At 32.3% G+C, this 15,197-nt stretch overlaps 1 protein-coding gene across 1 annotated transcript; it reads left to right on the top strand.

The window, feature by feature from the left end:
* Positions 1-5,431: 5,431 nt before the first annotated feature.
* On the top strand, positions 5,432-7,708 carry LOC106368464 (molybdenum cofactor sulfurase). The gene is made up of 2 exons (XM_013808426.3): positions 5,432-5,566; positions 5,731-7,708. The coding sequence occupies exon 2, from the start codon at positions 5,767-5,769 to the stop codon at positions 7,435-7,437; it is 1,671 nt and encodes a 556-aa protein (XP_013663880.1). The 5' UTR covers positions 5,432-5,566; positions 5,731-5,766; the 3' UTR covers positions 7,438-7,708.
* Positions 7,709-15,197: the final 7,489 nt, after the last annotated feature.

Below are 15,197 nucleotides of genomic sequence, written 5' to 3'. Positions count from 1 at the left end.
AACTTACTAGACGATAATCACACCTTTGTACTAGTTTAGATTTTAAATTGCATAGATGAACTTATTAATTTATAAATTTAGCGTATCCAAAATCTGCAATGCATGTGATTCTTAATATAGATTTATATTGCACTGCAAATGTAATGCTTACAATAATTTTGTATTTATTAGACAACTGCAAACATTTGTTACAAAAAAAAAGACATTTTTTTCAAAAAAAAAAAAAAAGACATCTGGAAACATTTTCCCCATACTGAACACCTCATGCCAAATCGATAATGCGTGTAATGTCACTGTGCCACAGTAAGTTTGCTCTTGACCCATCATATTTGTCTCTGCAGAAGTTCTTGAAGGTAAGAAACGAGATATAAACCCTAAATAGTTCATACACTTGTAATCTGAAATGTTTCTTGATGTTAACTTATCGTTGCTCTCGAGGCTGTCGAGAGGGACTTGGACTTATAAAGGAGGTTTGCTTTCGACGGAGCCTTAAACTACTGTGGTTGCTGACGTTACGATTACTGTGGCCGGATACTTTGGACGGGACATGCTTTTGAACGTCACTTTGCTTCCAAGTTCTGTCTCCGGTCATTTGTGTTCTGTTTATCGTAGCTATTTGTTTTACTTATAACTCTTTGTATTTGTACTCTGTTTACAGATTTCCCCCATATGAAACAAACGTTACAACTACATACCTCAACCGTCGGCTCCCAAGTCCGGCGACTTTTACCAGGCGACTTTGTTTTGGGTTTCCATGGTTCATTCCACATAATTTTTTTAATCACAAAATATAATACCCAAGAAAAATCTATAAAATAACCTTCATTAAATAGATATTATATTATAGATGTTAAAATAACTATTTTTTTAACTGCATTAGAAATTGGATAAAACCAAGCTCAAAGTCACAAGGGGAACATAAAAATGGAGACACAAGGGAAACAAAAAGAAAAAGCTCAACCTTAATAACATCTATGAGCTAATCTAAACTGTTTCTCTTAAAATCCTTTGATGCAGCCAGCAAGTCCTCCTAACGCCAAATAAGATCGGAGGACACTATTTGCAATCTGATTGGAAGATGCTGATTATGTTTCAAAGGCAACCGAACGGAACAGGGCACATAAGTTGCTAATCTCTTGAAGTAAAACCTGATAACGAGGCCAATCTGAAGGTTTCATCACAGCATCATTAACCTCCCGAAAAATCAGATGCAAACACCCCAAGATCGTTCATGCTTTTTAGAGCCCATACCAGACAGCGGAACTAAGAAGTCACTCTGTTTGGAGAGAAAGTGATGGCATCTCTTGCATGATGAAGTACATTACCTTTCTGGTCTTGCACGATATAAGCCACTCCACTATGAAGTGAAGCATTCCTCCAATTGGAATGAAAGTTGCATTTAGCATACCCTGATAAGGGAGGTTCCCATCTCTTCGTTTCTTCACTTAGTCCATGTATTCTCTCTGGTGAACTCCGTCGCTGTTGAGTTAATGCCAAATACGAGCTTCCTCCATTGCCTTTTGGACTTGGATGATGAGAGATTCCTGAGTATCAGCATACAAAAGCATATTTCTATTCTTCCAAATAATCCATTGAATCCATATAATCGCTCTTCTCTGTTCTTGAGGAATCAAAACATCTGACATCATGTGTAGATATGAAGACATACCTTCGAGCACCGATAAGTTACCCACTTGAGGGAGCGACTGAAAACCTGCAATGGACCATGCTTCTTGTGCCATCGAACACTTAAAAAGCACATGCTCAATAGACTCTGTTGCATACTTGCATATCTTGCATCGCAAGTCTAAATTTAAACCCCGAGTATTCAACCTCTCTGCCACCGCTAGTGCACCAGAAGCAGCATGCCACAAGAAGCAACGAATCTTGGGTAAAGTTGCAATTCCAAATGGTCCTCTTTAAATCCAGAACACCTGGATTCAAATTCATTGCTTGTACCTTCTCCACTTCTTTAGCCTGAGCTGCCAATTTGTAACCACTCTTCACAGTGTAAGAACTATTTGATGAGTAAGCCCATATATCCCACCTGGAGATGCCAAATTCGAGCAACCTCATTCTCGGGGAACAAATGCTGAAGCTTATTCACATCCCATTGACCATCATTACCCATCAGCGAAGAAACACGAAGATTAGCAACAATCTCCCTTTGATTACTGATCGGCCTCCGAGGGGAATCGTCCATAATCCAGTTTTGAGACTACACATGTTGATCTTCCGTTACCAATAGATTATTTTGGAGATGTTTTTTTTTGTGTATTATTTTGATACTAAGTGACTTTTACGTGTCTATGCACGGATAAATTTTTAATAATACAAATTATAATAATTGATTAATACTTTATTTTCACTAGAAAATATTTTTTTTTATTATAAACAAGTACCGAAAAATTATAAGTTTTAGTTGTTTTCAATTTGTATGCACAGAAAATAAAAATATATATTTAATATAGACAAGGGATTTTAGTTTTCTTATTTATAGATATATTAGATTGCATATATTTCTCTAAGTCGAACTTAATCGTTTTTATTTTATTTTAAACAGGTTAAATCAGATTGTTGTTATTACTTGCATTTGTTTATTTTAGTATCTTTTATAATATATTTTAATTAAATTATGTATCAATATATTTTATTTTCATAAACACATAGAAAAATATTAATTGGCTAGTAAACAAACCACTCAATTAAATTATTTTTCCAAAATTTTATTATCAGAAAAATTATATACTTTCTTCTCGAAAGAAATTGAAAACAAAAACTTCCGTTGTTGTGGAATTGACCAAAAAGTTCACAAATTCAGTAATTGTCTCATTGAAAAGAATGCCAAAATTATAATTGGTAACTATTTTAGATATAAAGTAGTTATGAGCAAATTGAAACTGGGTTTTCTTAAAATTAAAAAAAAATATCATAACTACTTTATATTATATATGAAGTAGTTATGAGCAAAATGAAACTCGATTATTTAACAATATTGTTTGTCCTGGTACATTAAGTTATTAAATTCAGGTAATAAACATGACAAAGAAAAATAGAGCCAAAACCCAAAAAGGTAGATGTCAATTATGAAATAAATAGGATACTTTAACTTAAAACGTTAGAGACATCATCAAAAAGGACCATTTGCCTGCATCTTAGGCAAAAGATATATTACAAATTGATCACGTGACAGGACATTAGTGCGTTATCGACCTCAGCGCTCCTACTTACCGGTTACCACCACGTCTTTAAATTAGTCAACAACTTGTGTTTTGAAGACAATTGGTCATAACTCATAATTATGTATTGTCTTTGATATTTCTTCACATCAGCTATTTTAATATTTTGACAAATTTGTTAATAATCGAACACAAAAATTGGGTTTCTGAATATCGTTTTGCACTTTTCTTGTGTTAATGTTCTTGGTAACTGGTGTTCTTGATATCATCTTACTTTTTCTTGTTGTTTTCTGTTTATTTCCTTGCGATCATAGTGGATGCCACACGGATTATAATACCGCCAAAATGTATAGATCATTATAAACTTGTGATTTGGTTCGTTGAAAATGAAAGTCAGTCGCCACTAGCAATTGTTCCTTGATTTTTCACTTTTTATTCTTTTTATTTATTTTTACTTAATATATAGCACTTTATAAGCTCCACATAGCTGTCTCATGATTCATAATTCAGAGTCTCCATACATATATGTATTCATAATGCTATTGTTATTAAACAGAGGGTAAAGTTTTGGGCAAAACCATAACATTGTTGTTTTTACTCGAGTATAATGCTGTATCTACTGGGAAAGCTATGTTATGAGTGGGTGGCGCAGCTGCCCACTATGAATTTTGTTAATTTGTAGTTTTGTATCGGATTTAAATAATACCCATGTTGAATATTTAAATTTGTAAAAATATTAACAATGTTTATAGTTTTGACTATAATAAAAATTATGTCTAGATCCACCACTGATTGAATTTGTATCTATAAACGTTTAATTTCATCTATCGAAAGATTTCTAGCTATTCACACATGTTACATTTATAAATACGTATATTTTTATGGATTGACGAAGCCAGGTTGAAAGGTATACGGGCCCGTGCACCCACAGTGAAATTAAAAAAAATTGTATGCAGTATATCAAATATTTGTAAGCCCACAGGGTAAACAGCAGCTTGTGCACTCCTACTTTTCTAGGTTCGATCCTTTTCTTATGCGTATTTCTTTTTCATTATCAAAGGTGCACCCATTCATTAAATTGTCTAGCTTCGCCCCTTATGGGTATAAAGATTTTGTTTTGTTAGCGAATCTTGTTACTATATATGCTTCTTTCTACGTAATTAGGAGAATACGTTCTGAGAATTTGATAAAGTTGATTCATTATACGAATATAATTTTTGATATTCGAGATATCTATGTGTTAGGTTTGTTCGTACAAAAAGTTCAGATGGTTGATTAATAATACAAAGTTTATTGTACCACCCATCTTAGATCGACACACCCATGCTAGTGGAGTCAGGAGTGGATGATACATATATGGACACGTAACATTAGATGTTTGATCGTGATAACTGTCGTAAGGCGTAATGTAAACACGATATATAGATTGACCAAGTCCAAACCGCGTCGCCGTCGAGGTTCTACTTTCTACGTGCATGAAAACGCCATCCACTTTCTGTCCTTCTCACCTATTTTTTTTTGTTTTACAAAATAGTAAAAAAAATTTATCATTTTTTACAACTTACAATATTTACGAGGAATATTTGTGTCCTTCTCACCTATATTTAGACATAGTTTTTACCTTTTGTCGATTTTTATTAATTTATTTATTTTAATTTTTTAGTCGAATGTCGATTGTTATTTACTTATGTAACTTCTAGCACAGAGGTAGAAGTAGTATTATATATTAAACAAAATTTCAAACATTCTTTTTGCCAATACTATACATATTTACATTTGAATAGTAATGAAATATCGCCACTGATACAAAACTATATGGTCAAAATAAGTTAATTATTATACTTTAAAATAAAAGATTAAATCACATATTTGACCAGAATTAGTAGTGTAATAGTTTGTATCAGTGAAAATATTGTATTACTATATATTTATAAAAATTATCACAAAGCAAGTTGAATCTAGATTTTATATTTTTCTCTAGTGGACCCCGTTTCCCGGATATAATTTTAGTGGTCATCAGTCAATAAACATCTGGCTATTTTTTTAATACATAAAATAATACTAGTCTTGATTGCTTTTCTTTTCTTACGGCAAATGTTTGTTTTTCTTTCATTTGGAGTATACCAACATATTTTACAATTCGCATTACCAGTTCTATTAGAATAGGAATAACATAGAACTGTGACCCAATAATACGAAGCCATTTAGAAGTCAACTCCATTCAATCCATAAGAAACGTGGGCACAATGTGTACCTAGCCAGCAACCTATCCTGTTCTTTCTGTACATTAAATTGTCCTTCTTAATTAAAAACTACTATTCAATATTTATCAACGAAATTGATGTCTTAACATTTGTTCAGAGATTGAAGAGAGATGCAAAAATTAGGTATGCGTTTCATTTCTTCAAAAGAACTGCAACTTTTATTTTTTATTGACCATGCAACTTATTAGATTAGGACATTATTACTTTTTAAAGAACTTTTTATTTTATTTTATCTCATTGACTTCAACAAACTCACAACAAGTCGCACACCTCTTTTAACAAATCAGAGGAAGGAACAAACGAGAGAGAGATAAACAAAAGAGATGAGTTCACACTTCTTACAAGAAGCTTCAGAAGCTTGCTTCAATGGCTGCTGTTCATCACCATTCTCAACACAATCCATAACTAAGAAACAAGAAGAAGAAGAAGACCACGAGTTCTCACTAATCACAACAGGAGCTTCTTTCCTAACAAGAGACATCAAGTTCACAAGCCAAGAATCTCTCCCTTCTCTCCATACATCTTTCTACGATCTCATCACAGCTTTTCCAGATTACTTGCAAACCAGCCAAGCCGATCATCTCCGAACTACAGAGTATCAGAACCTTTCTTACTCATCTAGCCACGTGCTGTTAAACCACACCGGTCAGCAACAGCCCTTGTTCTCTTATTCCCAATCTATATCAGGTTCGGACCAATCCCTCTTTACCTTGTCTCGCAAGCAAGTGAGCTCCGGCGAAGAATTGTTATCGTTTGCAACAGAAGAATCTCGGTTTCAGACAAGGATGAGGAGAAGAATCACGAGTTTTATGAATCTTGAAGAGTCTGAATATCACATGATTCTAACTCAAGACCGTTCCTCTGCTTTCAAGATTCTAGCGGAACTCTACTGTTTCAAAACGTGTCTGAATCTTCTTACGGTCTACAACTACGAGGACGAAGCAGTCGAGGAGATGATCAGAATCTCAGAGAAGAAGGGTGTCAAGCCCAAAGCAGCCGAGTTTTCATGGCCGAGCACTGAGATTGTGTCGGAGAAACTGAAGAGGAACATTGCTCGGAGCAAGAGAAGAAGAGACAAAAGAGGACTCTTTGTGTTTCCACTTCAATCTCTCGTCACGGGAGCTTCGTATTCTTACTCGTGGATGAGTTTAGCACACGAAAACGAGTGGCATGTCTTGCTAGACACCGCTGCTTTAAGCTCTAAAGACATGGAGACATTAGGGCTTTCTCTGTTCCGACCAGACTTTCTCATATGTTCTTTTACAGAGGTTTTAGGTCAAGACGATGGTCCCGGTTTTGGTTGCTTGTTCGTCAAGAAATCTAGCTCTCAAGCTTTGTCAGAAGCACCAGAACACATCACAAATCCGGCGAATCTCACGGTCGTTAAAGCAGAGCCAGCTTGGGAAAATGACGAAAATGCCCTTGGAGAAAGTTCTTTGGACCACACTGACATAGTTGAAGTCGAAGAAGAAGACGATAAAACCATTATTGAGTTTCGAGGGTTAGACGACGCAGACTCACTGGGTCTAGTACTGATCAGTAGAAGGCTAAAGTCTCTGACTTTATGGCTGGTTCGAGCGTTGACGTCTCTAAAACACCCAGGCTCTCACCAACCAGAGATGCATCTTGTCAAAATCTGTGGGCCTAAGACCAGACCGAAGCGTGGACCGTCGATCTCGTTCAACGTTTTTGACTGGCAAGGCGAGAAGGTTGATCCTTTGCTAGTGGAGAGGCTCGCGGAGAGGGAGAAGATCGGTTTGAGATGTGCGTATCTGCAGAAGATTAGTAGGATTGGGAAGAACAAGAAGGGAAGCGATGAGAAACAAAACCTGAGTTTGAGAGTGTCGGTGGTGTGTGTTAGGTTAGGGTTTATGACGAATTTTGATGATGTTTTTAGGGTTTGGGGGTTTGTTTCGAGGTTCTTGGATGCTGATTTTGTTGAGAAGGAGAAATGGAGAAAGAAAGCTCTTGAGAAAAACAAATTATGTGATTAGGAAGAAGGTTGAATCCAAATGGTTCAGTTCCTATGCGTGGAAGGTTTCGGGTTTCGTTCGGATAGGTTAAATTGTTGTTCGATTAGGTATTCAATTTTTTTTGGGTTGGTTCTGTTTGGTACATAGTCTTTTTGGTTTCGGATTGCTTTCAGAAAAACCGAAATAAACACGCATATTGATTATTTTAATGCTTTTAGTAATTTGGTTTGCTGTAGACAATAGTAGTATTCTTTTTTTTTAATAATAGTAATTTTTATTAGTCTGTCCAAAACGAGAATTCAAGGTTTGATTACAAACGTGATTCCAACAAAATGATCTACAGCTAACGTAACATTTCTAGCTTCGTTCAACCACCACTATACCAGCACGTTCTGCTAGATAGTTTTGTAAACTTCAAATTATCAATATACGTATTCAACCGATGATGGTAAACATTCGAAGGTGGCGTTCACCTCTTTTCCTTGGTTACCGGTACATCTTATGCTAGCATCGGTGTAGCTAGTTCTTGACGATTTCCTCACGCTCGCAATCTCCACTGACGTTTAAGCACAATGATGAATAAAACCGAAGAGTTCCATGCCTGAAAACAACCAGATCAACTCAGTGGCGAATCTAGACATTAAGTATGATGGGTGCACTACGTGTAAAAAATGAATCAGTGGGTGCAAAAAAAAAGAGTTTTCTATTTTATCTAATAATTTTACTTTACAAAATAACAACTTTTTGAAAAATTGTGGGTGCACATGCCCGTATTGTGTTGGCTGTGGCTTCTCCCCTGGATCAACTCTGTGGCGAGTTTACCCAACGAGTAAAGACCGGTTTGAGTTGTGGCTTCCTTGACTAATGGTAGGGTATCTCGCCATGAACTGAAAGACGAAGACCGGAGCAGAGTAACAAGCCGATGACGCCTAAGCGTAGACAACTCGACGCACCACCAAGCCAGAGACTCTAGACACGATGTTGGAGAGCTTCTGATGACACCGCCGGCAGAAGCATTTACTGAAACCCCGTCAAAATCCAATCTGAGCATAGAAGAAGACTTGTCCTAAACCGAGACACGAAGATAGAGGAGAAGGAGCCAACACTAGCTCACCACATCCAAACCGCCTTTGCCTCATCGCCATTCCGGAAGAAGACGACCGTCGAACAGAAAACGTCACCGGCGTCCCAGATCTGGGAACTGAAGACAGGCCGCTCACTAGAGTCTTGACATATTGACAAAGGAGGATAAGGAGCGGAGGAGGCAAAGGAAAAAACATAGGAGCATTGGAGAGAAGGCCGCCGGCAACGGCGGATGAAACCCCGACTACTCTACTTTTGGTAGAAAGGGTTTTAAGAAAGAGAGAAAGTCAACAATAGTATTCTTATTCCACAAGTTTGCAGATTTGTGAGCATCACACCAAGCATTCAAAGTCAAAGGTTGCCCTGCCTTAAGTTATATTCCATTTCTTGGGTTCCATTTCATATATCATACCACACGAATGGAGCATCCCAATGCTTCTATTTTGGAGCTTGCAAAAATTGGGAAAGAGTATGAGTTGTATACGACAACTCATGTTTGGTTACTCTCAAGTAAATCAATCTTCAAACTAGTCAGTTCTGAAATTGTCGCACCTTTAACCAACACAAGTTAGTAATTCTGTTCCACTGCATGCAGGCTTTACACCAAGAAGTCTTGCTTCAGTGATAGTGTCAATAGCAAAATTTTGTTGGCATAAGTAGATCCCTAAAGCATTACAAACTACTTCTATACCCAAAAAATACTTGAAAATACCTATGTCTTTCATCTTAAATCAATTACTCAAGTAGGCCTTGAAGTTTGAAATCACTTGTGGAGAACTTTCCATGGTGATTAAATCATCCACATAGATGAGTACATGAATTTAAATGCATTTACTCTCAAATATAAATAGTGAGTTCTTCAGAAATCGACTGCACAAAACCATATTCTTTTATTACTTTTGTCAACTTGGCAAAGTAGCATCTCAATGTGTTTTTAAGACCATAAAGAAATTTGTGTAATCGACATACTTTATTCTTGTCCTCCACACGAAATCCAGGTAGCAATTTTGTAAACACCTCCTCCAAAAGGTCACCATGCAAAAATGCATAATGCACATCCATCTGCTATACTTCCAAATCTCTGGCAGCCACTACCTCAAGAAAGCAGTTTGTTCTCATTTTTTGCAACTGGTGTAAATGTTTCAGTAAAATCTTCTCCTTCTACTTGGTGATTACCAAACTTTAGCTTTATATCGTTCTATTATTCCATCTGCTATATTTGATACAAGAATATGAGTTTATTGTATCAAATATGAGTAAGGCTCTAGGTTGTCGATGAGTTTATTATATCAAATATATCAGATGGAACAATAGAACGATATAAAGCTAAAGTTTGGTAATCACCAATTAAAAGGAGAAGATTTTACTGAAACATTTGCACCAGTTGCGAAAAATGACCACAGTGCTTTCTTGAGGTAGTGGCTGCCAGATATTTGGAAGTACAACATATGGATGTGCATAATGCATTTTTGCATGGTGACCTTATGGAGGAGGTGTTTACGAAATTACTACCTGGTTTTCATGTGGAGGACAAGAATAAATTATGTTGATTACAGAAATTTTATTATGGTCTTAAACAAACACCGAGATGCTGGTTTGCCAAGTTGACAAAATCACTAAAAGAGTATGGTTTTGTGCAATCAATATCTGACTACTCACTATTCGTCTTTGAGAGTAAAGATATTCAGATTGATGTACTAATCTATGTGGATGGGAAGTTCTCCGCAGGTTATTGAAAACTTTATGGCCAACTTGATTAAATGCTTTAAGATGAAATACATAGGTCTTCTAAAGTATCTTTTAGGTATATCATAATGCTTCAGGGATCTACTTATGCCAACGGAATTTTTCTCTAGACATTATCACTGAAGTATGACTTCTTGGTTCAAAGCCTGCGTCGTTTCCGATGGATAAGGATCACCAATTTGCGTTGGTTGAAGGTGCACGATTTCAGAACCGACTAGATATCGACGTTTAGTTGGAAGATTGATTTACTTGAGAGTAAAGAGACATGAGTTTCATATTCAATTCATACTCTTTCACAATTTATGCAAGCTCTGAAACAAGAGCATTGGGATGCAGCCATTCGTGTGTACAATATCTGAAATGAAACCCATGATAGAGAATATTACTTAAGGCATGGCAGCCGTTGTCTTTGAGTGTCTGGTGTGATGTGGACTGAGGAGCATGTCCCATCATACGGATATCTTTAACGGCCTGATTTATTCAGCTAGGTGGGTTACCGGTTTTTTGGAAAACATTCAAACAAGACACAATCTCTCGCTCGTCGACGGAGGAAGAATACAAGGCAATTCCGGATACAGTTCAAGAGTTTATTTGGTTGAAAAATATACTGACTACATTTGGCATCTCCTTTGACAAACCAATTACGTTTTATTGTGATAACATTTCAGCAATTCATATGGAAATTAATATCATTTATGAAAGGACGAAGCCTATTGGAATTAATTATCATTTCATAAGAGATAAGATCGTGAGAAATTTTGTTACAACAAAACATGTTTCGAAAAAGTTGCAACTTGTTAATATTGTGACGTAGGCACTTGGTAAGAAGGTGTTTCCAGCATTTCTTGTCTGTCGAGTTGGAAGTTCGAAACCTACACCCTCCAACTTGAGGGAGAGGATATTAAGATATGTACAGATCTACAATAGTTATGATTGGATATGATTGTATATTTTTTGTATCTATGTTTTAGGATAGAAACCTTTTAATAAATATAAGATCTTGGACCTTAGAATTGATACAAAAAACACTTTTCATATATTCTGTTTTTGACAAAACATTTCCAATTTTAGTAAATTAATGATTCTTAATAAGAAAATCTAGATTTTTCAAAATTCTCTGACTTATCCACATTGTAAATTCAGTATGAACATACATGTATAAATACATATATATATTTATATGTATAATTGATTAGTAGGCTAAAAGAAGAAGAGAAGAAAACTAACAAAGACTGAAAAGTTTGGTGAACAAAGAAAAAGAGGGAAATGGATACAATACACTTAATCGTCGTCCTTTTCTTTGTGGCGGCCTTCAGCATCTTGGGTATTGCCGCTTGTTGTATCAAATGGTTTGGGAGAGAGGCATAACTATTTTTTTTTTGTGTCAATGATGCATAACTATTATTCTGTTGCCAATATGTCCTTTTTGTTAGTTTTGCAATCAAGAGTTGTTTCACATAATGTTATTGTTGTAACTATATTATATTTGCATAATTAAATTATTGGTAAAGTCAAAGAACTTCCAAATCTACCACCTATTAAACAACACTACAGTTCATAATACCGAAACAGAGCTTTAGATTATTATTTTGTAACACAAACAGAGCTTTAGACATACGAGAATACTAGATGATAACCCATGCGCTGGGCGAGGTTTTTTTACCATTGTTTGTTCATTAAATGGTTTTAACATTTTGCAACACTATAATCTTTGTCAATTGTAAAATGATGAACAAAAATTTTGGTCTCTTAAATGTATCATCATGTTTGAAGAGTTAACGTATTACAACTCATTTTAATTATTTTAAGACTTCAATGCACAAAACAAAATTGTACTTTGATTGTAAAATGATGAAAGGGGATTAGGTTTTCTGCTCTCGATTTGTCTACTATTGACTCTCCAAAAGTGATTTCATTTTCTACCTCTATAAAATTGTACTTTCGTTCTCGTTTCTGTTTTACAGATATGAGTTTTGTTTATTTTTTAACTTCTTTTGTGAATTCGGTAAATTATATAAGTGTCAATTTAAAAAGATGTACATTTGTAAAAATTAGTTCCACTCTAGATATATGTCTACGAATCAAAGTTTTGAAGAAAATCACCGGTAAACTATATTCACAAGTTAGTGTTCAAATCTAATATATCAAGATGTTATATAATATAAGTGCATACTCGAATTATAAATGTTTGTCTAGTATATATTCACCAGTTCGGTCTAAAAATCATCTAATTCTAGAACAACAAAACAAATTACTTATTATATTAACCTATACTTTTGAGATTTAGTTATTATGCATATAAAAAAATATATATGTATATATATATATAATATATGTAAACTATGTATAAAGTAAGAACTGTTTGATTTATTAAATGATAAACCAGAAAACTTATAATAAATAGTTCAAATCTCTCCTTCTTTCAATTATAAAAGCTAGAGAGAGAATTAGGGAGAAAAAAATATTAGACGAATGATCAAATTTCATATTCTTCGAATAAAATCAAAAGGGGGTGATTGAAATCTTGTCATCATATTTCACTAAAAGCTTTTTAAGAATAAAATCCAGGACCAAAATATTTAATCTGAATGAAATAATATATATATATATATATTTTTTTTTTCTTCCAATATTAAAATCACTTCGATTTGAAAAGTGTAAGATTACCATGATCAAATAATATATTAGAAACCACCTAATTAAAAAATAATGTGTATATACATTAGATTAAGCAAATAAATCAAAAAATACCTTTTTTATTTACAATCTTGTTTTTGGTAAATAAATCAAAGTAATCATTCTATTTACTTTATATGTTACATATATAAAAATTAGTAATATTAATATAAATATTTATTATTGACATTTTCTACTTATAAGATTTTATAACCATTTGTATATTTATTGTAACAAAAATTTAAACCGTTAATCATAAAAATTTTAATGTGAAATTTATCAATACAAATTTCAAAATTAAAATATTAAAATCTTTATATTTTTTCAATGAAAATATTCAAAATACCATATTTGTATATTTTTTGATAGTTTATAATTTAATTTAAATGATTAATATATATATATATATATATAATATAAATATCTACTAATGAGACTTCATATTCATACGATTTATAATCATTTGTATCTTGTTTGAACAAAAAAGGTAAACCATTGATCACAAAATTTTCAATGTTAGATTTTCACCATTTTTAGTCATTTATAGTCGTTTTAAAACATTTAAAATTTAAGATATAAGAAAAAATCTAATTTTTTATTATTATATGCTGTTTAATTTCTTTTAATAATATAAAATTAAACAAAAATAGAGAGGATACAAAAATTGTTATCAAATATATATTATTCATAATCATTAATTGTCATATATATGTTAATCATATTTGGTAATTGTGTAGCTTTATTTAAGGAAAGAATTGAGTACTTTCTTTTGTATACTACTAATCAATTTCATAGTTAATTTAATAAAAAATATAATATATATTTATATGGACCAACTTTTTTAAAAAATATTCTAAGAATCATCTTAGTGATAACACGTGACTACGAAACATGTTATAATGCTCCATGATTAATATAAAGGGGATCAGAGCACCTATTCCACATGCCTACAACAGTACTTTAGATACTTCTAATTTCTTGAATTTGACATAAATCTAAGGGGGTGTATTCAATCTAAAATTTGAGGTGATTTGATTTTTAATGAAGTTTTAGATAATTTCACTGAACTGCAGAGATTAAAATGATTTGAGTTTTAGATTTTTTAACTAAAAAACTTCACCCAAACACTCTAAAATCACTTGAAAACTTTAAAACTCCACAATAAAATATTTTCAATAACACTGGATTTGAAAGTAGTTTATAAAATGTCAAGTTTAATAACACTGGATTTTAAATCTTATCTATTAAAAGAGAAGTACCATTTTTATCTACCATAAAAAAGTCACACTAGCCTTATTAGGTCTATTTCATTAATTATATTTATTTAATTATTTACATTAATCTATGAATATATAAAGATATTAATAATAAATCAATTTTAACTGTAAATTTAAATTTTATTTTTAATTATAACTAAATGTTGAGAAAAAAATCTAACAAAATCTTTCTAAAATTTTAAAATATTTTATTTAAATTAATACCATTGATTAATTTCGTAATTAATAATATATACTATTATACATTAATTTAAATAAAATTTTATTATAAAACAAAATAAAATAAAAGTGTATGATATTTTTCAAATTTTATAATTATATTCTATATCTACTTTAGTACAAGAAATACCATAAAAATTCATAATAGGTCTATTTCATCAATAAATTTTTAAGTTAATTGATTTAATATATAATATTTCTAAAAATTCTTATAATTTATATAGATATTAATAAATGAATTTTACCTGTAAATTTAAATTTTATTTTTACTTATAACAAATTATGTTGGAAAAAATTTAACAAAATCTTAATAAAATATTAAAATATTTTTAAATTAATGTAGCGATTGATTTCATAATTAATAATATAGTATTATTATAACATAGAAATGTAAATTATGCTAAGAAAATATCAGGTATATAGTATAACTAAATAAAAATTTAAAATGTATTGTATTCAGTTTGTAAAAATTAGAAAAAATGAAGGAGATTCTCAATTTTTTTTATTTCATATTAAGAATTTATTTCACAAAACTTGAAAATATATTAATATATAATCACAATTAATAATAAAGTAAATGTATAAAACAAATTATTATACATTAATAATATCGAATAAGAAACATAACCAATAATATTATAGATTTACACAACACGTTAGAACACTAAAATGTAAATCATATCTTTTAAAATTTTAGGATAGTATCTGTTATATATTTATAAAATGAAAATCTACCCGCATAATCTAGTGAGATTTTAAAATTCATGTTTGAATAACAGT

Source organism: Brassica napus, chromosome A8, assembly GCF_020379485.1.
Source record: "Brassica napus cultivar Da-Ae chromosome A8, Da-Ae, whole genome shotgun sequence".
Lineage (NCBI taxonomy): Eukaryota > Viridiplantae > Streptophyta > Magnoliopsida > Brassicales > Brassicaceae > Brassica > Brassica napus.
Note: the sequence above shows the minus strand (reverse complement) of the source record. Positions and strands in the feature narration are given on the sequence as shown.